The 26,804-nt window shown below is 38.0% G+C and overlaps 1 protein-coding gene and 1 long non-coding RNA gene across 4 annotated transcripts in view; one reads left to right on the forward strand and one right to left on the reverse strand.

Annotated features, from left to right (window-relative positions):
- The window catches only part of IL7 (interleukin 7), a 42,676-nt gene extending 34,881 nt beyond the window's left edge, over positions 1-7,795 (reverse strand). Inside the window, exons 1-2 of the mRNA XM_026495848.4 lie at positions 7,157-7,795; positions 1,230-1,363 (exon numbers count right to left, since the gene is read on the reverse strand). Of these exons, the coding sequence (XP_026351633.1) occupies positions 1,230-1,363; positions 7,157-7,166 (144 nt within the window). The 5' untranslated portion in view covers positions 7,167-7,795. The remainder of the gene's footprint in view (positions 1-1,229; positions 1,364-7,156) is intronic.
- Positions 1-26,804, forward strand: part of LOC113253023 (uncharacterized) — a 149,972-nt gene that overhangs the window by 31,375 nt on the left and 91,793 nt on the right. For 2 of the 3 annotated variants that reach the window (XR_008957744.1, XR_008957745.1), the window contains one exon: positions 1,167-5,811. This is a non-coding gene — a long non-coding RNA (uncharacterized LOC113253023). Of the gene's footprint in view, positions 1-1,166; positions 5,812-7,917; positions 7,976-26,804 lie in introns of those variants that run through there. The other variant, XR_006409167.3, reaches the window with a different exon arrangement.

Consider the following 26,804-nt stretch of genomic DNA (forward strand, 5'->3'; position numbering starts at 1 on the left):
TTTTGGAGGACACTTGGATAGTTTTATATAAAACTAAACATAGTCTTACCATATGATCCAGCAATCAGTCTCCTAGATATTTATCCGAATGAGCTGAAAACTTATGTCCATACAGAACCCTGCACACAAATGCTTATAGAAATTTTATTCACAGTTGCCAAAAATAGGAAGCAACCAAGACATGTCCTTCAATAAATGAATGGAAAAACAAACTGTGGCACATCCATTCCACGGAATTTTATTGAGAAATAAAAGAAATGAACTATTAAGCCACAAAAAATCATGGAGGAACCTTAAATATACATTGCCAAGTGAAAGAATCCAGTCTAAAAAAGCTATATACTGCATGATTCCAACTATACGACATTCTAGAAAGGCAAAATATAGAGACCATAAACATACTGGTGGTCGCTATGCATTCAAAGGGAGGGAAGGAGGGGTAAATAAGTGGAGCACAAAGGATTTTTAAGGGCAGTGAAACTATTCCGTATGATACTGTAATGGTGGATACATGACACTACATTTGTTAAAACCCATAGAACTGTACAACACAAAAGGTGAACCCTAATGACTGCCATGAACCTTACTTAATAATAATGTATCAATATTGGTTCATCGATTTAACAAATGTACCACACAAATGCAAGATGTTAATAATAGGAGAAATTGTACAGAGGAAGAGTGGGTATATGACAGTTCTCTACTTTCTGCTTAACATTTCTGTGAACTTAAAACTACTCTAAAATATAAACTATATAGCAAAAAAAAGTCCACAGTAAATTAAAAAATTAATTCGCAGCAAATTACACATATACGTGTATAAAAATACCTATATAATACATATGCATGTACACACTTTCAGATAAAATAACTCTACATCTCTTTTTCATGATAGTTTTTTAATGTTGTATTGTGTTATTTTCCCTCTTCTATTATAGCGCTTCTACAGGGACTGTCACCAGGAAGTGAGGAAATGCAGATAGTTATGCTAAATTATACTTGCAAGAAATGTGGTAGTGAAGGGCGCTGAGCTGAAATGATTAGCTGTGGGAATCTGAAGGTCTACTAAAGAATTATTCTAAAATGATATAATGATGCCAACCATAAAGATAGGTAGTTCGTAGCTCACTAAATTTTACTCTTCAGTTATTTCACTTTCTTTCAAGGAATACAGTTGGATACTTGAATATGAAACTGTTACCACGTGAGGAAAACAAACAAGCACATACCAAGTCATTGATGCTGATCATGAGAACGTGTTGGTACTCTCTGCCGTCTTTACCTTCAATATCACAGTCGGATGATGCTACCGGCAACAGAACAAGGATCAGGGGAGGAATTCCAAAGATATACCTGAAAGAAACTAAATTGAACAGTGAATAAGAATAAGCCAAATGTTGTAAGTCATATCATATGTCCGATTGTGTTGTTTCAAATGGCCTGACCATGTATTTCTAATAATTTTTTGAAATGCATCTCGGCTTTTGGATAACGTGGGAAGAACCCTAAAATTCAGTATTATGTAACAACCAGAGTAGGACTGCATTTTAGACTTTAGATTTCTTTCACTTTTTTACTTAAAAAGTACTCTTTGGAAAAGCACTGAACAGGTGGGATGAAAGCAAATTCTCTGCCTCTGAAAAACACTCTAAGGTACAAATAATTTTATTCAGTTTTGATTTATATTGACCACTTCTACAAGAAATGGCATCTACAGATAAACTGGTAAATGATAGGTAAAAAAATGTTACACATTTTTGAAATTTTATTATTTATGGCATGTATATTTACATAAACCTTGATGATTGTCCAAGTACCAGCAACACTGCACATTTATTTCCATGATACTGTGATTATATTCTTTCTTATTTATGATGGACCTTAAAGTGTTTAGCCTTCCCAGAGCTGTGACAAAGTTGACATTTACATTTTGACACTCTATCTTTTCAGTATATTCTTTGTTTCTAAGTGCCCAGAGACCCATATTTTCTACAAACATAGCTCTCTCTAGCTTCTTGACATCTTAGAAAAACCCATTAAATAAATTCACACCCTGGTAACTAATGATTTATATCTGTTTTTGATAAGCCTTCCTACTTAGAGGCAATTGTCTAATCAAAAGGAATGAAACTAGAAATGGTATCATTTTGGGCAGTAATAATGCACTGATGGAAAGCCAATTATTCCCAGAGACATTAAAATGTGGTTATATAGAGACATATTTTTTCATAAGTCTGCCAAAATGTCTTGTTTGCATCTCTCTGCAAACTCTCGAGTTATGTTGACAATATATTCCTTTTAATTTCCCAGATGAAATTTAACTGTACTTTATGAGTGCAAGACATTTCACCTGTGTGTCTTTTTTGATTGGGACTACAAACAATACTCTTTGGAACCCTAGGAACAAATATTGTGATGTATGTTAAATACATCATAAAGTTCCCAATAACATTATCATCTATTGTGTCATTATCTGTCATGTAAAAATCGGTAGCACCCCCAATAAATGATGGGCTATTTGTGAACCATATTTTTACAAATAGAGAAAGTAGGCTAAATAGCAGCTGTGAGAACAAACATAAATCCCACATCTCATCTTCATATATCACAGACACTTGACAAGGTAAGAGAAACAAAATGAGACATGGAATTGATTCACAGCTCTGCCACTATGAATCTATACCCATACCAGCAAAATTCACTTAGGAGATTAATAACGATAATGATGATAGTTATGTTGGAGTACCTATCGTGTGCCAAGCACTTTGTTACCTTATACCTATGTGTAAAGACCAAAAGAGTCCTATGAATTAATCTTTTTGTAAAAACCAGATAGTAGGTGCCAGGTCTGGATTCTAACCTGAGTTTACTGCCTCACCAGGACTTGATCAGAAATGTCCATAATCTTTTGTTAATATGTAATTACATTAGTCCTCTGAATGTAGCCACTTCTATGTAATATTACATAGTTCTCTCTCTCGTACTACTGCTCCTTCATCCTGAAGACTCTCAGACAATAGTCAATTGCTATTTATTTACTAGATCCTGACTTTGTAATTAGATTTGTACAGACTATATAGATCCAAACTTCATTTTTTCTGTCTTCTTACAGGTGTCCAAAAGGTACACTTTGGAAAGAGTAGGTGATAAGAGATTATATAGCATACAACTTGAAATGAGTTTTAAGGGGAATATATTAAAATAATTAAATACTAGAATGAAAAAAGAGACCTTTTTATTATTCTACATAAATGTTATTTTAAAGGTCCATCTTTTATGTTTTGACAAAGGAGTTTGTTTTATTTTCTATGAGCACTAGCTGTTGTGTCATCTTTACCCCAACTTTCAGTAATTAGTGCTCCCTAAATTCATATTGAGCCATTTACTCATTGAATGACATTTACCAGTGCTTTCAATGATGGTTTGGTAGAAACTTAGTCTTTTTCATGTAATAAAACTAGTTTCTCAATCCTGAAACATAATTTGTCTCGGGGCACCTGGGTGGCTCAGTCAGTTAAGCATCTGACTCTTGATTTCTGCTCAGGTCATGATCTCAGGGTCGTGAGATGGAGCCTGGCATCAGGCTCTCAGTGTACAGCCTGCTAAAGATGCTCTCTCTCTCTCCCTCTGATCCTGCCCCCTCCTGCACACGCGTTCTATAAATAAATAAATATATAAATAAATAAATAATAAATAAATAAAATCTTTTTAAAAAATGAAACATAATTTGCTTTGTCTATAAAGACAAAGCCATTGTTGCCATTGTTGTTATATAGGTTAGCTCCAGCTGGACTAGGCCAAACAAAACACAGAGGATTGGAGTATGGAAACTCAGTGTTTTTGTCTTGGTGTGACGGGGGGTTATATGACAATGCGTTGTGTGACTAAGTGAATGACAGTGTCTTTTAAGTTTCATTTAAATGATCTGTAAAATGAAAACTTTAGACTAAACGATCCTTGAATGTCCCTTTCAACTTTCAAGCACCTTAATTCTAAGAATCTTCCTGGCCGTACCAATAAAATATTTCTTTAGACTTGAAATCGCCTCATGGACAATACAGCAAACACACCCAGGGCTTCAGACCCATCTCACGGGTTCCCACCTCTCAAATTAACAACTGCAGTTTGGTCTGCAATTGAAGTCTTTTCTCCACACCATACAGAGAATAAGCATATTAATATTGCCTAGTTTGAGCATGCTTTTGACATTGTTGTCGCAATAGGAAAAAACCATGCTTTTATTCTGTTTTGTTTCAGATTATGCATAGACATTCACCCCTTTCATGACCCTGAACTTTTCTTTAGGTTACAGAAAAGACAAACCGTAAGGAATAATGCAAGGCAAGCCTGGGCCTGTGGAATTTTGTCTTTAGATTTCCTGAAGGGATTGAAACTGGAGAATTTGTTTTTCAATAGGGAATTTGGTTACACCAGAATGATGGCTGTCTAAAAAGTTCTTGTTGGTTTTTAATTTAAGCCAAATAATACATTCAATCCTCAACTGCATAAGTTATGGGGTCAAAGTGAACATAAATAAACTAGTTTCTATAGTCTATCAATTCAGTCTTTCATCACTCTTTAAGATCAGTAAGTGCTTACTGAATGTCCATTACAAACATTTCATAGACCCATTTTCACTGGAATTTTACAAAAAATACTCAAAAGACATTCAGGATGGAATAGAAAACATTATCTGAATATATGACTTGGCTTTAATATGAATGATTGGCACAAGCAAATTGGTGCATAAAGAGAAGAAAAAGTTAATAAACAGAAAACAACCATGAGTTGTATGGAAATCAGCTCATTAAGGTTACAAACATAAATCTGATTATCCTCCTATAAAGAAATCTAATTTCTGCCCCAATCAACACTAAGACTGCTCTGTATACTCTATCCACAAATCCCATGATAGACACTTAAAGATATTTCTGCAGCCATCCTGTGATATTGCACACGGTATTTCATTTAATCTCATAACCACTTCAGGAAGTAAGTTCTACCGATTATTCACAGTTCTGCAGATGGAGAATCTAAGAAACAAAGAAACTTTTCCCCCATATATAACCTGTATAGTAAGAGACAGGTTAAAAAGTTCAGAAACTCGGCTTTTCGCCACTGAGCTGCACTGCTTCCTACAAAACAAGCGTGTGTGTGTGTGCGCGTGCGCACGCGCGCACGCATGCGTAGTCAAGGAAATGTACAAAAACCCATCTTTTTCCACATGAACCTCACTAAGGTGCTTCCTGGCCAAGCTCTGAAACACCGCATCATACACTCCTATTTCAGGAAAACAGACACTAAATATTTGCTCTTATGACACCAGGTTATGTGTCAGAGGTAAGACCAGAAAACATAATCTCATGTGCGTGAATGTGAATATGACTTATAAATTGATCCTATAAAATCATTTTTCCATTTTTGTTTAAGATACTGAAACAGTGATGTGGTACCATGTGTGATTCTCCTCTGTACCTGTTTAGGCTTTCTCATCTTTCTTGGTTCCCTGTTTTTATTAGTATCCCATTTTTGGTCCTCAAATATGATTAATTTATTTAAACTAAATAGTACCCTGTAGAACCACATAGTAGGGCCTCAACTACCAACTCCCCAAAGAAACAGCAAAGGAAAAGTTGAAAGAGTAACTCTATCCTTAAGGTTCTTGTGAAATCTTTTGGAAATGCAAAAGCCACACGTTATAATCATTATTATCAGAAGTTCAAAATTTCTAATATTTTGTTTGCTAATAACTGTTAGTAGATGAATAATATAGATACATTTAAGGAAATAAAGCTCCTTGTTAATAATGTACATCCCAGCTTCCTTTTCTTTTTTTTAACCTCTCCGATTCAAATCAGAGATGATGTAGAGATTAGAACCAAGAGCTACAAGAAAGAAATAATTGCAGGAGATCCATGGCATTGTGAGGCAGATAGGGATATACCTAATTTCTAATTCTATACTAAACTTCTGGAGGGCGCCCATTACAAATCTTTTTCCATAATCACCTTCCATACTCCCCCCCCCCCATGTTGTTACTGATCTGGTACTTCTTGGCTATGCCAAGTCAAGATCCTTTAATACCTATGAGGGAGGAAAGGCTTTCTGACCTAACGGTGTAGCCTGGAAAGCGCACAGACCAAGCACGAAACGGAAGAGCAATTTGCTCCCTATTCCCGCGCCCTCCCCCACCGTCCTTTTTTTTTTTTTCTTTTTCTTTTCTTTTTTTGCATGAGGAAGTATTTACTATAAAACATTCTAATTTCCCTCAGCAGATCTTCGCCCCTCACAGCTCTTTTTCCCTTTCGTTCCTATCCGGTAAACTTTTTGGCTCTTTCCCTTGGCCATATGGCTGCCAAGGGAATCCAGCTCGCTCACCTCAGCTCTGCCCTTCTCCGTAGTCCGCACGAATAAAAATATATTAGATCTCAGCAAAAGTCTAGAATTTAGACTTAAGCCTATTTAATCCTGCCCCACCAAGGAGCACCCATATAGGAAAAAACAAAAACCCGAAACTCGCCTTTCTCGGTGCCAGCCCGAGGACTTGGGTTCCCAGCAAAGGGCACGAGGTACAGCCCCGGTCGGAAACTCCCAGCCTGGCTGAGGGGACGAAACGGGGTTTTCCAGAGACCTGTCCCCTTAGGGTTTAAAAGCGCGTCCCGTGGGAGCTTCGCTTTCACTTCTCTAGAGACTAGGGAACTCCACGAGCTCAGGTAACTCGCCCCTACCCGGGCGCCTGGGAGTAACAGGGCGCCGCCAGGAGCCGGAGCTCGCGTAGGGCGGGCTGGGCGCCGGCTTGACAGAGGGCAGCGCGGGCTGGAAAGACTGACGGCGAGCTATTGGCTACCGCTGAGACCTGGTTGCGGGCTGCCACCGCTGAGCGGCGCGGAGGCTGCAGCGCTGGGTCTCGAGTCGGCGTCGGGGACGGCTTCTTGCAGCGGGCTAGGCGCCTTCGTCCCGACTGCAAGTGGCTGTGGGCCAGGGTACCGAGGCGCGGCTGACGCCTGCCTGTGGGAGAGCCAGCGCTCTCGACAGGTCCAAAGTGCAAGGCTGGGCTGTTCCCGGACGCGCCTGGGCGCGGGGCCCGGCGACGCGTCCTGGAGTCCCCCGGCGTGCCGGGCGTGCGGACTGGTGCGCCTGGGAGAGGAGCGCTTACCATGGAACATGGTCTGCGGGAGGCGGGCGTGGTCATGACGACCGCCACTGCAGCAGGAGCAAGCTCTCACCGCCCATAGTCGCTGCCAGGACCCGGGTCTTCCGCGGAGTTGCCGGGAGGCCGTGCCGGGTAGGGCGGCCTCTGCCGCTGGTTCCTCTCACCCACGCCGCGCCTGCTGCTTCATCCATCCCAAGGGGGGCGGCACACACCACGGCCCGGCTCTGCGCTTTGCCTTTCCCATAACTTCCGTAGGATCAGTCGGCAGTGTACTTTCAGTTTCTACTTCGCGCTGGGTCTGCAGGTTTTATCTTTGGGTTCACCACCGGGGTGCCTTCACCGCCCCACCTCTCTTGAGCACCTGCGTCCTCCCTTAGCTCTTCTCGTGCACCTGAACCGGGACCAGAGGAGGGCGCGAATTTCCAAAGCACCACAGGAGGAAGGAGCTGGCCTTCTGAATGAGAACAATTCGAGGCAAAAGACGTTCCAAATGACCTCTAACCGTCTTGGCAAAGCTAGGCGACTGGGATCTAAAAGCATTGGTTGCTAATCTGTCCACGGAATCCCCAAATGTGTAGGGCGAAAGCTAGGCAATCGCAAGCCTACGCCACCAAGGAGGCGTCGCAGCTCTTGCCACGGATGTAGTGGACGATGCCAAGTCGTCTTGAAAAAAAGAGAAAAAGGAAGTAAAGAAAGATTAAAAGGGTCACGCCCTCAGCCCCTCAACCTCTGTAATCAGTCTCTTTCTGCCCTGTGTTTTGTAGATGCGCCTGCCCAGGTGAGACCTCAAAGAAAAATAATCCTGTGGGTGCATCTAATCTGGTAAGTGGTATGTTTGGACCCGAAGCACAATGCCCAGGTTAGGTGGAGAAAATGGAGACTGACTATAATAGTTGATAACTATGACTCCGACCGATACATGTATCTGAATTGGCCAATAAGTCATACTAACCATTTTTACTGTATTCTACTGAGGAGTTAATTTTTTTCTAAGCCTGAATTATTTTAGTATTTCCTGCTTCAATTTGTTTTCTGATATTCTGCAGGAACCCTGTTTAAAAGAAGGTGGGTAAAGTAGTAACAGTGATGATGATAACGGCTATCATTTATCTAGCATTTACTCTGCACTAGTATTGTGCTAAGCATTTTATATATATATCCTCTCACGCAAAATTGTCTATGAGTAGACAGTTTTCTTATCTGCACTTCACAGATGTGGGAACTGAGACTTCCTTAAGTAACTTGCCAGAGTTCACTTAGCTAGTTAGTAACAGAGCTTGGACACAAACCTGCTGTAGTCTGGCTCCAGAGTTCATGCTTGCAGCCTCTGTGTTAGCCATCCTTGTGAAAAATGTGGAAATTGATGCCAAGAGGGAGAAAGGGTCAGGTATCATGTGGGTGTGTCTTTGCTCAGGAAAGCTTTCTGGAGTTTCTGAGTTCTAAGCTGAGACTGAAGCAGGAACTAACCTAAGGCTGTGAACATTCCAGATTCAGTTACAGTGTGAACAAAGAACAGAGGAAAGAAGGGAGAAAGAACAGAAGTGAATGATTGAGACGGAGTTGCTCAAACCTAAAGCTTGGATCTCCCATTCGTCTTTTAGTCTCACTTCTCACATGCAATCCATAGGCAAGTTTTGTCAACTCTACCTCTAAGATAAATCCTGAATCCAATCTGTCCACTCTGAGAATTGCACATGGGCAAACCATTAAAACCCTGTCTAGGGTATCTTCCAGCTTTCACTCTTGCTTAAGACTTCTTCACTCTCCTCATAGCAGCAGGATATTTGATTTACGCAATGCCACCTTCTGTGACCACCCTCTGCCCACTTGCCACTGTGTACCAAGCCTTTAAGGTCTTCCTGTGTGATCTGGGTGCTATTGCCTTCTCTTACCCCTCTCTGGCACACAACTCACTCTCTCCTGCCTTTTTCTTTCCTGTGCTTTTTAGCCAAGCCTCTGTCCACTTAGAATAGTCTCCAGCACACAGGTATTCAGAAAGTATTGTTGAGTGAGAGAATGAGAGAGAACAACTGTATGAGAATGCATGAATGAGAACATGCATGCAGAGAGAATATGTTAAGGCAGAAGGGAAGTAGAAGGAAAGAGGAGGAGGAGGAGGGAAGCAAATGAGAACAGGAGACAGAATGTGGTGGGAAAAGCCAAGGATTTCCTTTTGACTAGAGCCTAGAGTGGGAGGTGGGGAGTGGAAAAACAGGAGGATGGAGTGACTTTTAAAAATGAATTCTGTAACTAAACACACCTAGATTGGTTATTTATTAGTTTAAAATCCCTGACAGCAGCATTGAGGTATGTAATTGCACATAGCCTGCACCTTTTTTTTTTTTTAAATACTTTCAGATATAGATAAAAGAGCATCCATCAATAACTTCCTCAAGAGGAAATCCGTCTTCCTTTTTCATGAAGTCACCATAAAACCTGACAGAATAAGGGCTTGTGCATAAGTGAACTTTTGGGAATCATGAGAGGAAATTATTCAGAGCTCCAGGAGAGGACATATAAATTCCACCCTAAACTTTAACCCTAAATATGAAGAATTACTCTGAAAAGGATACCCATAAAGTATTTGGAATTTTTATTGGTATATGAAAAGGGATACATTCTAACTACATCAAGTTATTATTCTTCTGTGTATGAGGGAATTAATAGCATTTTAAAGAATTACAAAAATGAAGTCTTAAATTAGTGGTTGATATTTCAATAAGCTAAACATTATTTTTTATAAGACAGACGGACAATGATTAACCATTCTATGAATTTTATATGCTAATGCTTTATGATTAGAGAAATGGAGTGGATATTATCATGTTCACTCATAGACTCAATGAACTGTGCAGAAGAGTCAACACAGAAACAAAATAGTACATAGTTTTGAATTACAACCAATACATATTAGGAGGGAAGACATCATCTCAGAATGATTTATACAATGTAATAGAAAACATTGAAATAAAATGATATCAATGTCTACTTAAAGGGAGAATTGTTAAAGATTAATCAACATCTTTTTAATTGTTCTGCAATCTTCAAACTGGTCAGTGGTAAACCTGAAAATATTTTCTTGATTAATTATCTGAACTATTTTTGCCCAACCTAATATGACTATTGTTTATCATCTGAGATCTGAATGCTAGCAATTTTTCTGTCTATAGATTTTTTCGAGGTTCCTATGGCTTATTTTTCCAGGCATAATACTCAACGTATTTCAAACACAGACACACACACAGACATACCACGTACACATAAAGCCTCCATGTGTTCAGTGTAGTCGCACAGGGGCCTGTGTGTGGAAGGGTTCCTTGCTTGGTTTAATACTCTCCTATCACTGTCTTGGAATTCTTAATTATTTTTGGACAAGGGGGCTTTCATTTTCGCTTTGCACTGGGCCCTGCAAATTCTGTAACTGATCATGCACACACATACATGCGTATCTTCAAGGTGGTTTCAGTCTGGTGGGGAAAACATATGTTAAATGTGTGACTTTAAAGATAAAGAATATTATGAAAAGGAAGGGATGAGATGTATTTCTAACGAGGGTTTAAGGCAATCTAGCACCATTTTAAAAATTAGTGAAACTAGGATCCAAAAAAGGCTAATTTACCTGTCTGGTGGAAAAACAGCTATATGTGAATAACCTATAATTCTAAGTCATATCTGTTTGATTTTCAAGCTTGAGCTTGAGAATGGATTTTGAATTTTATCAAATAACTACTGAGAATCTATTTACAAGGTCATGTTTTTTCTTATTGTATTTTTTAAGAAACTATAACTTTACCAGAATGCTAAATTCGAGTTGCTAATATTTAACTGACTTTTACAATTTTATTTGTAATTGGTATAGGTCAGTTCTTCATATTATGTTTATCCAGGCTTGGGCTATTTTGTCAGATTTTCTTAGTTTCACAAAGGGATTTGGAAATTCTATTGTTTTCTAAAGCTGTGTTTAATCATTGTACAAACTATTTATTTCTGGATTATTGACTGGAGTTTAACAATAAAACATACTTAATTTCATGGGATGCAGCCCAGGGATAGGATGAGACTGTTAGTTTGAAACATTAGAAGAGTCAAAAGAAAAAAGTTTCTCATAAAGCTGAATCAGAATATTAGGAACCCTGCCTAAAATGTGTGTGTCAGCATATCAATGATTCCTGGAGCCATGAAAATGAATGAAATCATCCAACTTAGAAGAGATAACAGAGAGAGAGCTAATGCCAGGAAAGACCATGAGACACAAACATTAGGGGTAGTTGGAGAAATGGGTGCCCACCAACAAACTGACAAATAGTGGACAGCAGAGTAGGTGAGGCAGAAGTCAGTGTCCCAGGATAGAATTTCAAAACTGGTTAAGTAGTCAGAATTTCCAAATGTCACAAAAGGAAGGTTGAAATGTGGGTCCACTGATGTGGCAGAGTAGAGACTGTCTGTAGTCCACATGACAAAAATTTGAGAAGAGCAGTATAGATGGGGCAATACTCCAGTTTGTGGGGTACAAGGGAAGATGCAAAGAGAGGAGACAACTTTTAAAAGATCCGTGGTAAAGATTAAAGAAATAAGGTAATGGTTTGAAAGGCATGTAAAGCATAATGGAAGTTTCCATTTTCATGCATGAGAAGAATAGAGCATATTTATATATTAATTGGTAAAATTAAGTTCTTTGGAAGAAAGGATGGAACCAAGAAACTCAAGGTACCTGATTTTTTTTTCATATCTTCCCTTCATTTCTCTCTCTTTCATTTCAGTCCTTAAATTGTGTAATTCTAAACCATCAGAATCCATTATGAATCTGGTGCCTAATTTTATGTTTCTTATTGAAATGTCCCCTCTACCTCACTTGTATACTCTGGGTTGAGTATTGGCTAGTGAAACAGATAAATATTTCCCAAATTGTCTTTCAGAAGGAGGAGCAGTATCTTATGTAGCTTGTATTATCCAATCCTTTTTCACACTAATGGATATGTTGTTGGCAATTAGAGGTTTCTTTTATGTACTAAATTTTGGAGGGGCCGTGCTTAACCATTGCCTTTATAGATGATTAATTAAAGAAGATTACACTTATGACAATTTTCTTCATAGAAATTATTTGAAGAAAATGGAAAAATATTTTCCTTTATTACTTTAAAATCCCTAGACAGAGTCCCTTTATAGCATCCAGTTATTATGTGAAGATGTTGTGTTCTTCTGAGCTCTTTGGACAACAGTAACAGTGTCTTACTCAACCTGGAATTTTCTGAAGTTGACAGAATTCCTTTCAAGTTACAAATTCTTCCCAAGTATGACTTGTAGAAAAGGGAGCTCTCAGACTGCACAGGCCTTGACTTGTTGTTCTTACAGAATCAGTGCTCTGGGCAAACCCGTGTTAATATCCAAGAATGTTATAATAAAAACTACTGACATTGGTATGTCTAAGGTTCCGGTAGGCTTGTCAAAATTCTTATTTGATATAAATTTAGACTTTTAAAAGATTTATTTATTTATTTTAGAGAGAAAGAGAGCATGCCTGAGCAGGGGGAGCGGCAGAGGGAGAGGGAAGGAGAGAATCTCAAGCAGACTCCATGCTGAGCACAGAGCCCACATGGGACTCGATCTCATGATCCTGAGACCATGACCTGAGCCGAAACCAAGAGTCAGTTGCTTAACCGACTGAGCCATGCAGGCTGTCTAAATTTAGACTCCTTTTTCTAATATGGAGGGCTCTGTGTCCTATTTAAATCCTTTTATTGTTAAATTAGAAAATTAGTTCAATCTGCTGCTCCTTCAGGCAAGCCGAGTTGTTCCAGCACATTTGTCATTACGTTGGACTGTGATTGGACTCTCAGAACATCCATTAACTGGTATATGACATGGAATGATTAAGTGAATTGCAGTAGTAATTAAGTCCATAAATAGTAATCTAAAAAGAGCTTGTACTTGCCTGAGTTCTCAGGGCATCAGTCATTCCTCTATGCCAATAATGTGTGGATTAACTGACATCCCAAAGCCTGGGACTACCATTAACATGCTTGCCTAAAATTCTAATGTATTAGCTGGTAGTGACATCTACACCTCCATGAGAAGAGCACAAAAATAGAAGTTTTTGAGAGATCAAAACACTGAGCTGTTGAGTTTGGTTTATCAGAAAATGATTTCTTCAAATAATGGAGCAGAATGGCTTAGGTTTCTTGAGTGATGTGCCTTATGAAATGGTGGCTATATGCTTTGATTTCCTTATTTCTTTTACTATGTTAGCAATTCTCCCTAATGTTTAACTAACAAGTTTTCTAATCATGTCTTCCTCATTAGATTATTTTTTTTTGACCAACACTTTTGTTCCTAATCTGTCCTGAGTAAAACATTGTTTTACCAGTGAAATGTAATATTTTCTATTTCTTATAATTTCCTTCTTTTCAAAATGATATTCTGCGTCATTTTCATTCTGAGACTTTTAAACTTTTACTCAGACTAGAAAAGTGAGGATCCTTTGCTTCTAATTCCAAACTAACCCATATTAGAACTTTTTTAAAAACTTTAAGGTAAACTTTATGAAATTAGGGCAGTTTACCAAATACAAATATATCCTCATGTATTAAACTATTTGAATTTACTTATAAGCTTTTAAGTATATATTATTTCATTTTATGTACATGATCCAAGTGGCCTATGATGAGACCTAACCAAAAAAAAAAACAAGACAAAACAAATATTGTGTGTGCTGGTACATTGATCATTTGAGAATGGTCCTCTGAGACTGGAGGTTTTTGCAAGCATTGTTCAATGGCCAGATATAAATCAGTGACTTTAAAGTAAGATCCCCAAACAGTCAAAACAAAACAAAACAAAACAAAACAAAACAAAACAAAATTGAGGACCTTCAAGAGCCACAAGACACTATCAGAAGGTAAAAAAAGATTAAAGGTCCAAAGAAATCTCAGGAGGTTGAACCTAGAAAAGCGTTAGGAGATAAGGAGAAGAGCAAGTGCCTACTTTCGCTACTGTTATTGTTGCAGTTTGCAAGCTCCTGGGAGCCTCTCAGGTGTAATCTGAAACTGGCCCATGTCCTCAGAGAGGAAGAGACAGAAGAGGCAGGCCACTCCAGGTGGGCAGCAGGCTTGTCTTGGGTGGCAGTAAGAGAAGTAGATCTCCACACCTGCCCACCAAATCTTAAAAGTTTATACAGACGCCTTAAGTGGGTTCAATCTCATATACCATCTACAAGGTCTCAACACCACATCACTCTTTCAAGGCTGTATCCTTGGAGCAGCCTCTGGGAGGGGGGAGGCAAGCAGAACCCACATTCCAGGGGATGGGGCAAGGGGAGCACTGTGGAATCTCTGATTTGGAGATCCAGTTCAAGGTCAACCAGCAGTCACATCCTCCCAGCGACCTCCTCGAACAAATTATTATAGTTGCTTTGTGTTAATATTGATTGAGACTACTATCTTCTTTATGACTTTAGTTTTCTTTAAGTCTTTTGATGCCCTTAATAAATATTTGTTTTGACTTTAATTTGACTTAATACAATTCCTTTTTCCCTCCCCCTAATCTTTATTGAATATTAAACTGTAAAAGGAAATAAACCTCATGACAAACCTGTTCTTGCGAGCAGATTTTTTTGGCAGTTCTCATTTGGTACTTTATCCTACTGTGTAGGTGCAGCTAATTAGATGCACCATATCATTAAATGGAATTAACTGGACCTTTGCTTTTCCATGGTAGCAAGTACCGGCTCACACAGTGTGTGCTTCTGAAATGTATTGTTGCCAAAGTGATGACTATCTTCAACAGGAAAGGCACCAACAGAATTTGGTATAGCTGTTCTGGCAGTGCATTTTATGTTACTAGAAATAAAGGTCAAGTAGCAAGCACAAAATGGTAATCAGTTTCACTCTTTCAATGGCGGATAAGACATCCTGAACTGCTTTTATCTGCTTACTACTGTACATGTGCTCTATATACTCTAAGAAGAGGTGCAAAGGAAATGTCATAAGGATTGCTTTTACCATCCTGAGCTTCATTAATCAGGGGTTACCTTTCTTCCTGAGAATAGTCAAGATTAGCACATAAATGTGCTCAAGTCTTTCCCGATCCTAAATAAACCTTCTTCTAATCCTACACGTAGTTACCAAGTAACACTGGGTGGCATACACTATTCTAGGTACTTGGAATATTATCAGTGTATAAAACAGACAAAAATAATTTCTGGTAAACGGAGCTTACATACTAAGGGAGGAGATAATAAACAAGAAAAGAGTAAAAATTATATAAAATTTAGAGAATTACCAAGGTCAATGGTAAAAAAGTAGGATCAGGGTAGGGGATTTGTGCAAGTGGAGGAGAGGGGGTTGGGGAAAAGAGGTATGATTTTGAATAGGCTTCAGTAGGAAGGTGATACTTAAACAGACTGAAAGGAGGTGACTGAGTGAGTCACATGGATGTTTGTAAGAAGCATCTTCTGGAGAGAAGAAATCCAGCACCAAAGGTCTAGAGCAAAGAATACCTGGAGCCTTTTGAGCTGTCTGCTTCTAATTAATTACTCTTCTCCTCCTTCCTTTCTTTTGTATCAGACTCAGTAGTTTACACTTAGAGTTTCCACTCCTATTCATTTTCACTCCACCGCACCCTGACTTCTGTCTACCATGTCCCAGGTCCTCAGTGAACTAGTTGGTTAATTGTTGATGATGTTACTTCTTAAATTGAGTTTTAAAAATTATAAAAGCAGGCATGTAAAGTATAAACATTCAACAAATGGGGACAAGCAAAATTTTAAAAATTAGTACTCCATCTAGACATCACGTTTATGATGGCCATGCTGTTAATACGTATTTTTAATCAAAATGAGATCAGACTCATATTGCTCTGCAACATGCTTTGCTTTCATTTATCTGCCTCCACCGTTATATTTCAGTAATTCTTATCTAATACCTAGATACGCAGATTTCCAAAATTGACCCTCAAACATCTATTACATTGAAGTTCTGGTTTCTTCTTTTAGTAGATTATTATTTAGAGACCACAATTTGGGCACTAGAAGTTCTTGTTGCGTCTAGACCATTTCAGTAGTCACAGCAGGGAAAATTACAGGTTGTTGATGATCTTTCTAACTACATTTTAATAATTCAGCTTTTTTCCACTTAATTTCTTTATTTAGAATGTTATTACTTTTCTCTTTCACTGAAGGATATTGACTCCTGATATCATTAATTTAATTCCTTTTTTAAACAACAGATATAAAGCAGTTGTAAAACATTAATACTAATGTTCTATTAAACAATATGCTCCTAATGGAATTTTAAATTGCCTACATAGTTCTTTCTGTTCCTTGAACACATCCCTCTAAGAACATATATAACATCAAAATGCTGTATTCCAAAGTCATTTAAAATCAATTTTTTAAACTTATTGTTATTTTACCAGTTTAATATGTGATAGGTTCAATTGTTTCAATTGTATTTTTAAGATTTAGCCATATAGAAATCCTACTACAGAAATTCGTGTGGCGGGTTCCACTTCTCTTTCCTCTTCTATCCTTTTTTTCTTCCCCCTGGAGGAAAACATTTTCTCCATATCAGAGCATAGAGACCATTTTTGTTTTTGTTTTTGTATCAGCTGCCTTATATGTAAATGGCTCGTAATTTTTTCAACCATAATCTACTGCTGGCCACTTGGTTTGGATGCAGTCTTATAAAAGCACTTTGGGTACCTCTTACCACTTAATCTCTTTGACATCTCAGAAGCATTGGACACTTAATCACTCCTTCTTCCCTCCTAGGTTTCCATGGACATCCCTAAAATCTTTCCTTCTTATTCCCTAGATTCTCTTCCTCTGCCTGTTATAACCTTTTTATTCTTCAGGGTTCTGCCCTCACCTGTCTTCTCATGCTTCACTCACCTCCTGAGTTACTAAATTCACTCCGATAGTTTTAACCACCAGTTGATGCTCATTGCCCACATTTTTCATTTCTAGGCTAGTCCTACATGACCTTAAATTCCAATCCTGTTACCCAAAAGGCTATGGTGCATCTTCCTGAGCTTTCAAAGATATCTCCAACTCAACCTATACCAATATATACTTATTTTCTACCTCATTTTTCTCATTCTATATCTTTCCCAAAATATATAGTTTTATTTTACATTTTATCCCCCAGACTGGAAACCTAACAGTGATAAAATTAACCACTAAATCCTATTTGATACTATTTGCTTGCTACTAACTGTCCTCTCTCATCCATTCCTGCTGCTTTTGTTTAGGGGATAGGAGTCACTCTCTCTCTCTCTCCTCCACTATAAAACCTCCTTAAAAGATGTTTTTGAAAGAAATTAGACTGTCACTCCCTGTTTAAAGTTTTTTAATGGCTTCATGTTTCCTAAGGGCAGTGTCCCTAGGCACTCTGCATGGAATACAAGGTTCTTCACTATTTAGCTCCACCCTCCTGTCATCCAATTATTTAGACAGACACCTCACCGGCACCCTGAATCTTCCAGTCATTCAGACTCTCAGGCTTTCCTAGCTCTGCACCTGCTGTCCTTGCAGGCTAGAGTGCCCTTGCCCACCCCATTCTTCAGATGAAGCTCAGGTATTATTTCCTAAGGGATGTTCTATCTAGTGTCACTTGTATGGACTAGGTCCTTATTTTATCAAATGCTTAGCAGCTATACTGTAAACATTTTAATGATTTTTTCCCTACAGTGCGAGGTCCTTAAAGGCACAGACCTCTTTTTTGTTTATGGTATCTTTTGAGCCCAGAACAAGGCTATTTTGCCTCAGGTGTTTGAAGTAAGTGTGTTGAATGAATGGATGACTCCTTCTGCTGTTGTATGTATTACACTATTAAGGTTTCGCAGGTTCCTGAGGCTAGACACCTACCTTGTTTGTGGTTCTATTCTCAATATTTAGCATCATCCCTGGACATCACAGGCACTTAGTAGCCAATAGACATAGTTGAATGTACTCATGCTGATATATTTACTCATCACCTGATAACTAGGGTTTAGGTCAGTTGGAATATATTACTCAGATATTCTAGATTCATACAGATTCTACCTTTCAGACACACTCAATTTAGTTATATGTTCGAACAACAAATCTATTACAACTTCATTATGCATAACAGTGATTAGCATATTTGGCTGTGTTACAAATGTGGTATAAGAGACATTCCTATTCTGAGAAGTTCAATGCCTTTAAACCTCACATAATCTAGATAAAATAACACTATAAGGATGAAATAAGGCTTTCTTTTAAAAAAAATGGTCTCCAAATGGATTTTATGTCAACTAATTATATATTTGTGTGTATCGTATGTGTTCTATAACTGAGAAAGAGATATAAGGAAATCTCAAAGTGAAGGGGAAGAGAATTGAGTTAATTAAGAAACAGCTCCTTATGTGAAACATTTCCATTTACATATACTTTTAAGTTGAAAATATTATAGTTTTAGTTGAAAGGTCTGCTTTAGTTATTTTATCCTCCTTCTATTCCTTCCCACAAATAAACAATTTGAAAGCAAGGAGACAGGCTCTAGAAATGATTCCAGAATCACTTGTTTTTATTTGCAGCATTTGATTTATGGGATTATTTGGTTATAGCAATATTTATGATGACTAATAGTGGTTTCTAGGCAGCATTGTAAATAGAATCTTATAAATATGTGTCTTGGCAGATGGAAGGTGATATTGCATAAAGTGAGTCCGTAAAATATGTTTCATAGACTAGTGTAGGTGTTGGTTTTGCTGTTGGTTTTGAAATTTATTTGTAATTGTGAATTAAAAAAACATTCTATCTGAATTGGATGGACAACAGTTTGATAACCTTCACACTACATTCATTGATGAAAAGAGATTTGCATCAATTTATAATTAATTTGGTCGGACTTCCTCCATATTGTTCAATATATATTAAATACTTTCAAAGTATGAAATACCACTTATATGTCACTATATTTTAGTAATGCTGATAGGGTCAGGGTGATCACAAGAAGAAACTATGCTTTAAAAATGACAATTTATGCTGAAATAGACACACATTGGAGAATATGAATATTGCTATAATAGTATATATCTTGATTGCTAATAAAAGGTATCATGAATATTTTAACACTCTAGAATTTTTACCTCTTAATGTTTTTTTCCCCCTTTCCCTTTAAAGTGCCTATCTTGTGAATTTATACACCCATTTTATGTTCATGTGACCACTTTTCAAAATGTATTTTGGAAATGTCTTATAGAGTAGGTTGCAGAGCCGCTGGTATATTACTTTTCAAAATTTGTGGTTGATTTTCAAAGATAATGAAAAAAACAAATCAGAAACAGAAAGAATTCTTAAAAATATTTATTAATTAATTTTGGCAGGGTCACAAATTCAGATGGCTGCAGGGGCCATGTAGGTAATGTAAGGTGAGACAGACAGCCTTCTAGGGTCTACAACGCCAGCCTGGAGAGCTTAGGCCTTGTCGAAAGGACACCAGAATGCAGTATCAGCATTGCCTGTTTTCCAGTCTTGCAAACAAGCCTGAAAATTTGCATATTCACTGGACTTTTCCAAGTTTTAAATGTTGGTTCTGTTCTTTTGAACACTTTATTTTCAATCTCTGCTTTAGAGTAATGTCTCTTCATAGTGCTTATATTCTTTGTAAGCTCTTAAAGTTTTCATAAATTCAACTCTTTTTGTTTTCTCTGTAGTTTATCAAGAGCTTTACGGCAAAATGTGAGAAAAAAGAGTAAATATATCGTATGGTCTTTTATCAGTGAGGCCTTCCCCCATATAAAATAGCAACCCCCCGGGGCGCCTGGGTGGCACAGCGGTTAAGCATCTGCCTTCGGCTCAGGGCGTGATCGGGGCCTTATGGGATCGAGCCCCACATCAGCCTCCTCCCTGTGAGCCTGCTTCTTCCTCTCCCACTCCCCCTGCTTGTGTTCCCTCTCTCACTGGCTGTCTCTATCTCTGTCGAATAAATAAATAAAATCTTTAAAAAAAAATAGCAACCCCCCACCTTATCCTTGTATATTTTTCTCCATATCATTTATCAATATTTTACAGATTGTATATTTACTTGTTTGTTCGTAGTCTTTTCCTCTCCACTATGACATAAGCTCCATGAAGATATTTTTTGTTCATTTATGTATGTTTAGTTCCTAGAACAATTACTGGCAAATAGTAGGCCCTTAATAATTACCCATTGAATGATTGAAAATGTCACAGATAATGAACTGCATAGGGGAAGTAACTAAGAATTAGGGATAGCTTACCTTGGCCAGAAAAGACATAATCAGGAATACAACCAACAGTGTGTTGGCACTGACTCATACTGGCCTATGAGAGCTGATTGTATGGGTCTCTTCTCAGCTCTGCATTTACTGACATCCTACTGGTTGCCTGAAGCCAGGCATGGTGAGAGTATTTCTGCTACAGAAACTAGCAAATGATACAGATGTGTCATTTACCAGCACACCCCTGGACACAAGAGTCCTGAGATACTGGCTTAGCAAAAGAGAGTACTTTTAAACGTTTAGAGCTCTCCAACAAAGGAATGGCTTAACTCACAGGCAGTCTTTAGGTTTATTTTAGAGATTTACTTCTTCAGATTATACATTATAAAACTTACTCAGGCATGTAGTTTACAGTGCCCTGCTGAAATATTTAAGTTCAGTCTTTTATTTTTATTGAATAAAATAAACACAGGTGTTTTATAGTCTTCTTATATTTCCACTTACTTATGATAAAGATACTAATCAAGTATTTGTGGATATGTTATTATTTATGTTATTTTTGCTTGTTTTACTCATAAAGTCTTGTTTCTTTGTGTGCCTGGTTATGGTCATATCATTGTGTGCTAGACATTATTTTAGAAACCCCATTTGTAGGAATAATTGGAGGTCTAGCATGATGGACGTCCTTCTCCAGAGAGAACTTTTGTTTTCTTCTTATGCCAGCTAACTAGAGGCATTTCCAGTCTAGGACCGTCGTTACGTGAGTTCAGAGTTTGAGGTTTGTTGGGCCATCCAGATGATGAAAGCCAGGCTCCACGTCTATGCAAGGGCTGTGTTACTTATAGTGCCACTACCATGGGGGTACAACTTTTTGGTGTCTTAGTTTAAAGTAATGAGTGATTAATTAAAGCCCTCATTTTTGAACTCTTATTTTCTGATTTTTCCCTTTTTGTGGTAGAGAAGCTTCTTCTTGATTTGTGGCTGAAATGTTTTCTGTGGAGAGAGAGAAAGAGAAACATATTTAAATATCCATTTTTTACCTGCAAAATCTCCACTTATTTGAGTTTCCCCCCCTCTTTATCTATTTTGCTATCTGCATCTCTTGCTAAAAGCAGAGAAGATTCTTCCTATCCCTTAGAAATGAGTGGTTGCTAGAAATCTGGCTGCAATGCCAAGGTGGAAGGGAACGGTTTGGAGATCTGCTCTTTAGCCTGCAGACTTCTCCCCAACGCCTATCTTATCTTCCCCATCATCCTTCCTTCTACTTCGCTTACCATTACAAAGTTCAGTCCCTTGGGTTATTTTCTCCAGAAAATAATCTTCAGACTCCTGTGAGGGGCCAGGGAAGTGGGTGGAAAGAACAGTAGCTTGTCTTTGTGCGGTAGGGTTGTGGGGCTGGAATCGCACTAATTTGCTAGACACTTGTTTCCAAAGCCCCATTGTTAACCACACTCCTGAACTCCTGCCTTCCATGGAATCTGACCAGAGGCTTTCTGTTGAGCAGACTCCATTCTCTTCTGATTGATAACACTTCTGAAAAAAAAAAAAAAAACTTTATATATGTATATATCTTTCCTCACTCTACTAACCTCTTGTTCTCATTGTCTTTGTGAAATTTTACAGTTTTTTATTCCTTTAAACTTTAGGATGTTTCTGGACATAAAAGAGATAAATTCATATTTCAAGCTATCAAGGCAGATAAAATTAGGATTTTAAATGCTTTCTAAGGGCTCCCATTTTGTCATGTTTTCTGTAGCCACTTTAATGCTCATTTCAGATCTGTATTTCTAATCCAGATCCCATTTCTTTACTACTACTACTATTACAAATAATAATAAAAGCAAATATTTAAATAATACTTATTAAATTGCAACCATTGTTCTAAGTAAGTACTTGACAAACTCATTTAAGTTCCTATGAGATAGTGTATCAGTTATCCATTGCCACAATAGCTGTATAACAAACCACTCTAAAACTTAAAAATGTAAAACAATACCTATTTATTATTTTTCTTAAGTCACTGTTTCTGCTGATCTGGGCTAAGCCCAAAAGACATTGGCCTGGCTCACTCATGTGTTTACAGTCAGCTGCCTAGTTGGTTTGAGTTGTGGGTCTAGGATGGTCTCAGATAAAACAACTTGGTCCTTTTCTATGTGAGCTCTGATATTTCAAAAGACTAGCCTGGGATTATTCTCATGGTCACAGCAAGATTCCAAGAGAGCAAGAGTGGAAGTCTTGAAACCTAAGCTCAGACTGCACGCTATCATTTCCTACATATTCTATTGGACAAAGCAAGTCAAAACACTCATCTAGGTTCAAGAGATGGGAAAATAGATTCTGCTTCCTTACAGAAAGAGCTGCGAAGTCAAATACCAAGTGTCTGGATCCAATAAAGAGCTGGAGCCATTTCTGCAACTTTTTCCACTGATGGGTATTATCATCTTCATTTTAGAAGAAACTGAGATGTGGAGAGCTAAGTAAGTGGCTGGAGGTCATGGAGTAATTTGGTAGTGGCTCTAGTATTTGAACTCAGGCTGTCTGGCTTCAATCTGTGCTCCTAACTCCTGCAATCTACTCTCTCTCAAGTGGGATATTAAATCAGTTGGTGGAATGATAGAGGAGGAAAGGCAAATGATATCAAAGGGGCTTTGAAATGACTCTATAGAGAGAAAGAATGAACAAGCCACATAGAAGAAAAACGAGGGTTACTGTAAGATGATAACACTAAGAACGCTTCTTTCTTTGTAAAATTAAAAAAAAAAAAAGGTTTGCGTGTACTCTGTGGGTTTTGGAAAGAGAGAAGGCATGCTGTTGAAGGCTTACCTGGGGTTGCAGCTTGTTAGAACCCATCTTATTACAGTAACTGGAAGAGGGGCACAGTATCCCAAAAAAAGTCACACTGAAGAACAAGGTCTCGGTGGCATGAACAGTAGGGGAAAGGGTTTTGCAACTTCTTGTTCCAGCTGCAATATTAACTTTAAATCTTGTAGTTTGGTTGATTAAGTTAGCGTATAAGGCTCAGTTTTTGCATGAAATTGATATGGAAATGTGATCCCCCTTCCTGAGTTAACATATTAGATGTACCCAAATGTGTTATGTTGTAGATATTCTTAATTTTTAACTTATATTTGTATTACTCTCTACAATAGTGTCTTCCTTGACCTCCCGGTCCCCAGCTTTTCCACCTTCATTTCCTTTGTAGCAGCCAAAGCAATTTTTCAAAATGCACATTTGATCATAGCACTATTCTGCTTAAAAATGATCTGTAATGCCCATAATCTTCAGATTGAAGCCTAAATTCTTTAAGGACATTTATCAGGTGGCCGCCGTCCCAACCTATGTCTCTTACCTTCCTTTCTCTCCCAGCTAAATACCTTGCAGAATTGCAAATGTGTCATACAGTTTCATGTGTCTTTCCCTTTGCTTGCAATGCTCTTTTGACAAGAAATATCTTGATGAACACTTTCTTTCTTTCTTTCTTTCTTTCTTTCTTTCTTTCTTTCTTTCTTTCTTTCTCTCTCTCCCTCCCTCCCTCCCTCCCTCCCTCCCTCCCTCCCTCCCTCCCTTCTTTTCTTTCTTTTTCTTAATCTTTGCCAATTTGAAAGGTTGGCAGAAAGTAATGCTCAAATTGGAAAGGCACGTGATGAGTATCAGCCAGGAAAATTGTGAACAAAAGTGATATGTGTTACTTCTGGGCTAAGGCACAGAAAAGATTATGTGTGATTCTCTTACCTCTTCTCATACTTCATTGGCTAAGAAGGGTGCAGGTTTCAGATGAAAGAACTATAAAGGTAGTGGGACCTTCCTCAGTCTAGATCTCCAAGTAGCTATGGGAAACAGAACCCCCCACCAATCTGTGATAAACTTGCTGCACGAATGAGAAGCCAATTTTCTTTTGCTAAATTATGGAGATTTGGGGATTAATATGGTGCCACATCATAACCTAGGCTATCATAAAAAATATTATTTCATTGTTTTTAACTTTCATTCTTTTTTTTTAAGATTTTATTTATTTTTTTGACAGAGAGAGAGACAGCCAGTGAGAGAGGGAACACAGGCAGGGGGAGTGGGAGAGGAAGAAGCAGGCTCCCAGCAGAGCAGGGAGCCTGATGTGGGACTCGATCCCAGGACCCTAAGATCACGCCCTGAGCCGAAGGTAGCCACTTGACTAGGGGTTAAGGGTGCCCCTTAACTTTCATTCTTACCATTACTAATGAGTTTAAACTTACATATATTTATTGAACATTTATATGTTATTCATGATCTTAGTACTTATTTGGTAAAATTCCTGTTCATGTCCTTCGCCTATTTTTCTACCAGGCTATTCATATTGATTTATAAAAATCTTTATATATTAGGTTACATTAACACTTTTAAGTCACTTATGCTAACATAATTCTTCCAGTTTATTTATTGCTTTTTGATTTTATGATGTATTTTCATGTTCAATAGTTTTAAAATAATATGCAATCTCTAAATTTTAAAATTTTTTTCCTATTTTAAGATGAGAAAGTCCTTTCGAAATTTGAGAAATGGATTTTTCTCTAGTATTTTTTAATTGAGAAATTATTGACACATTGTATTAGTGTTAGGTGTATCATATAATGATTTGATATATGTAAATATTGCTAAATGATTACCACAATAAGTTAGCTGATATCCATCACCACACATAGTTAAAGAATTTTTTTTCTTATGTTGAGAACTTTTAAGGTCTACTACTCTTTTGGTAACTTTCAAATATGCAATACAACATTGTTAACTATGGTTGCCATGCCATACATTATATCCCCAGGATTTATTTATTTTATAACTGAAAGTTTGTACCTTTTCACCACTTCGATCTATTTCTCTAGTTAATTCTCTTAATTATTTCCTATTTTTCTAAATATGAAATTTCTGTAATCAACCCTGTGATTTATGGTGGTGCTGTTAGGTAGGGATATAGCTTTGTAGTGAATACATTTATCTTAAAACTTAGCTCTTTCAAAATTAAAAAGACAATTTTGGTGGTGCACTTTCGAGTTATTCCTGAAACAACATCCTCATGACATTAAATATCCATTCAGGGCATCTAGGACACCTTGGCCATTTAACACCTCAATGAAGGTGTCTGTCTGTGCACTCCAGGGGTGGACAAGCAGGAAGCAGAGACATTTCCAGTTGCAAGGGGAAATGGCCTGATTCTGTGACGCAGACAGTCTGGAACTAGAACGGGAAACAGCTCTCTTCCTCAGTAGCTCTTTGGTTAGCACTTGATTTCTTCACTTAGTCCTATTCAGTCTTTTACATAGTAGTAAAATATAGATTGAGGACTGAGAAGCATTTTGCTAAGCTAAATGGGAAACACCCTTGCTTTGCTTCTCTTTCTTTCTTTTCTTCTTTCTTCTTCTTCTTCTTCTTCTTCTTCTTCTTCTTCTTCTTCTTCTTCTTCTTTTCTTTTTCTTTCTTTCTTTTTTTTTTTGCAGTTGTGTAAGTGAAACAGTAATTTACAATCATGGAAGCTTTCACTATGCTTGGAGATAAACATGGCATAGATAGTATAGAGAGTAAAAACTTATCTCACTACTTTTTTCAGGTGCATATCATGCGTTCTAAGGTTTATACTAGGTTGTGATAATACTCAGTTCTCTAACCAAGTACCTGTAGATGCTCCCTTAACACAAAGGTCTGATGAGCACCACAAGATCTGTAAGAACCTAGAGAATGGAGATTCTACAAATTACAACCAGAAATGTGTCTGAGTGATGGCCGTGGTATAAAGGCAGAGAGAGAGACAGAGACACAGAGGGAGAGAGATGGAGATTGAGAGGGAGAGAGAGAGAGCGCAGTGAGAGAGCCTAACTGGAGATAGCCTGGCCAGAAGTAGGTTTACTTACTAGGTCTGCAGCCTTTTGCTTTAGCAGCGGGTCTTTGTCTTTCATGAGATGGACCACATCCCCTTCCTGTCTTAGCCTGACTCAGCTTGCAAAGAATTTTAGGTGACTTGGGGCTACAGTGGTCCTCGGGGAAAAAGGAAGACGATCCTTAGTATCACCGACACACGGAGCTGGTAATAGCAGCCTCATTACCAATTTCTGCATTTGCAGAAACATCAGGTGCTACAGTGTCAGCTTTAAATACTGCTTCCGTTATGGTTTCCCAGGAAGTTGCAGTTGGAAATCTACACAGAATTGGTCTGTTGGTTTGATACTAGAGAGAATTAAAAAATATTGGCAATTGTTTTATCAGTTATTATTTTTTGAAATCCATTGTGTTTTAACATCTGGAAGAGGTGGGGGGAAAAACCCCACACATGCATCAGTGACGTTTTGTGCTTTGAAGACAGGTGTTCCAAACACTGACGGTCACATTTCTAAACTTCCCTAAATACAGACCAGTTCTTTAAATAGTTGGGTCTCATTTCTCCAATTTGATATCTTCGAAAGCAAGTTTGTATACTCTACAA

This window comes from Ursus arctos, unplaced genomic scaffold (assembly GCF_023065955.2).
Source record: "Ursus arctos isolate Adak ecotype North America unplaced genomic scaffold, UrsArc2.0 scaffold_6, whole genome shotgun sequence".
Classification (NCBI taxonomy): domain Eukaryota; kingdom Metazoa; phylum Chordata; class Mammalia; order Carnivora; family Ursidae; genus Ursus; species Ursus arctos.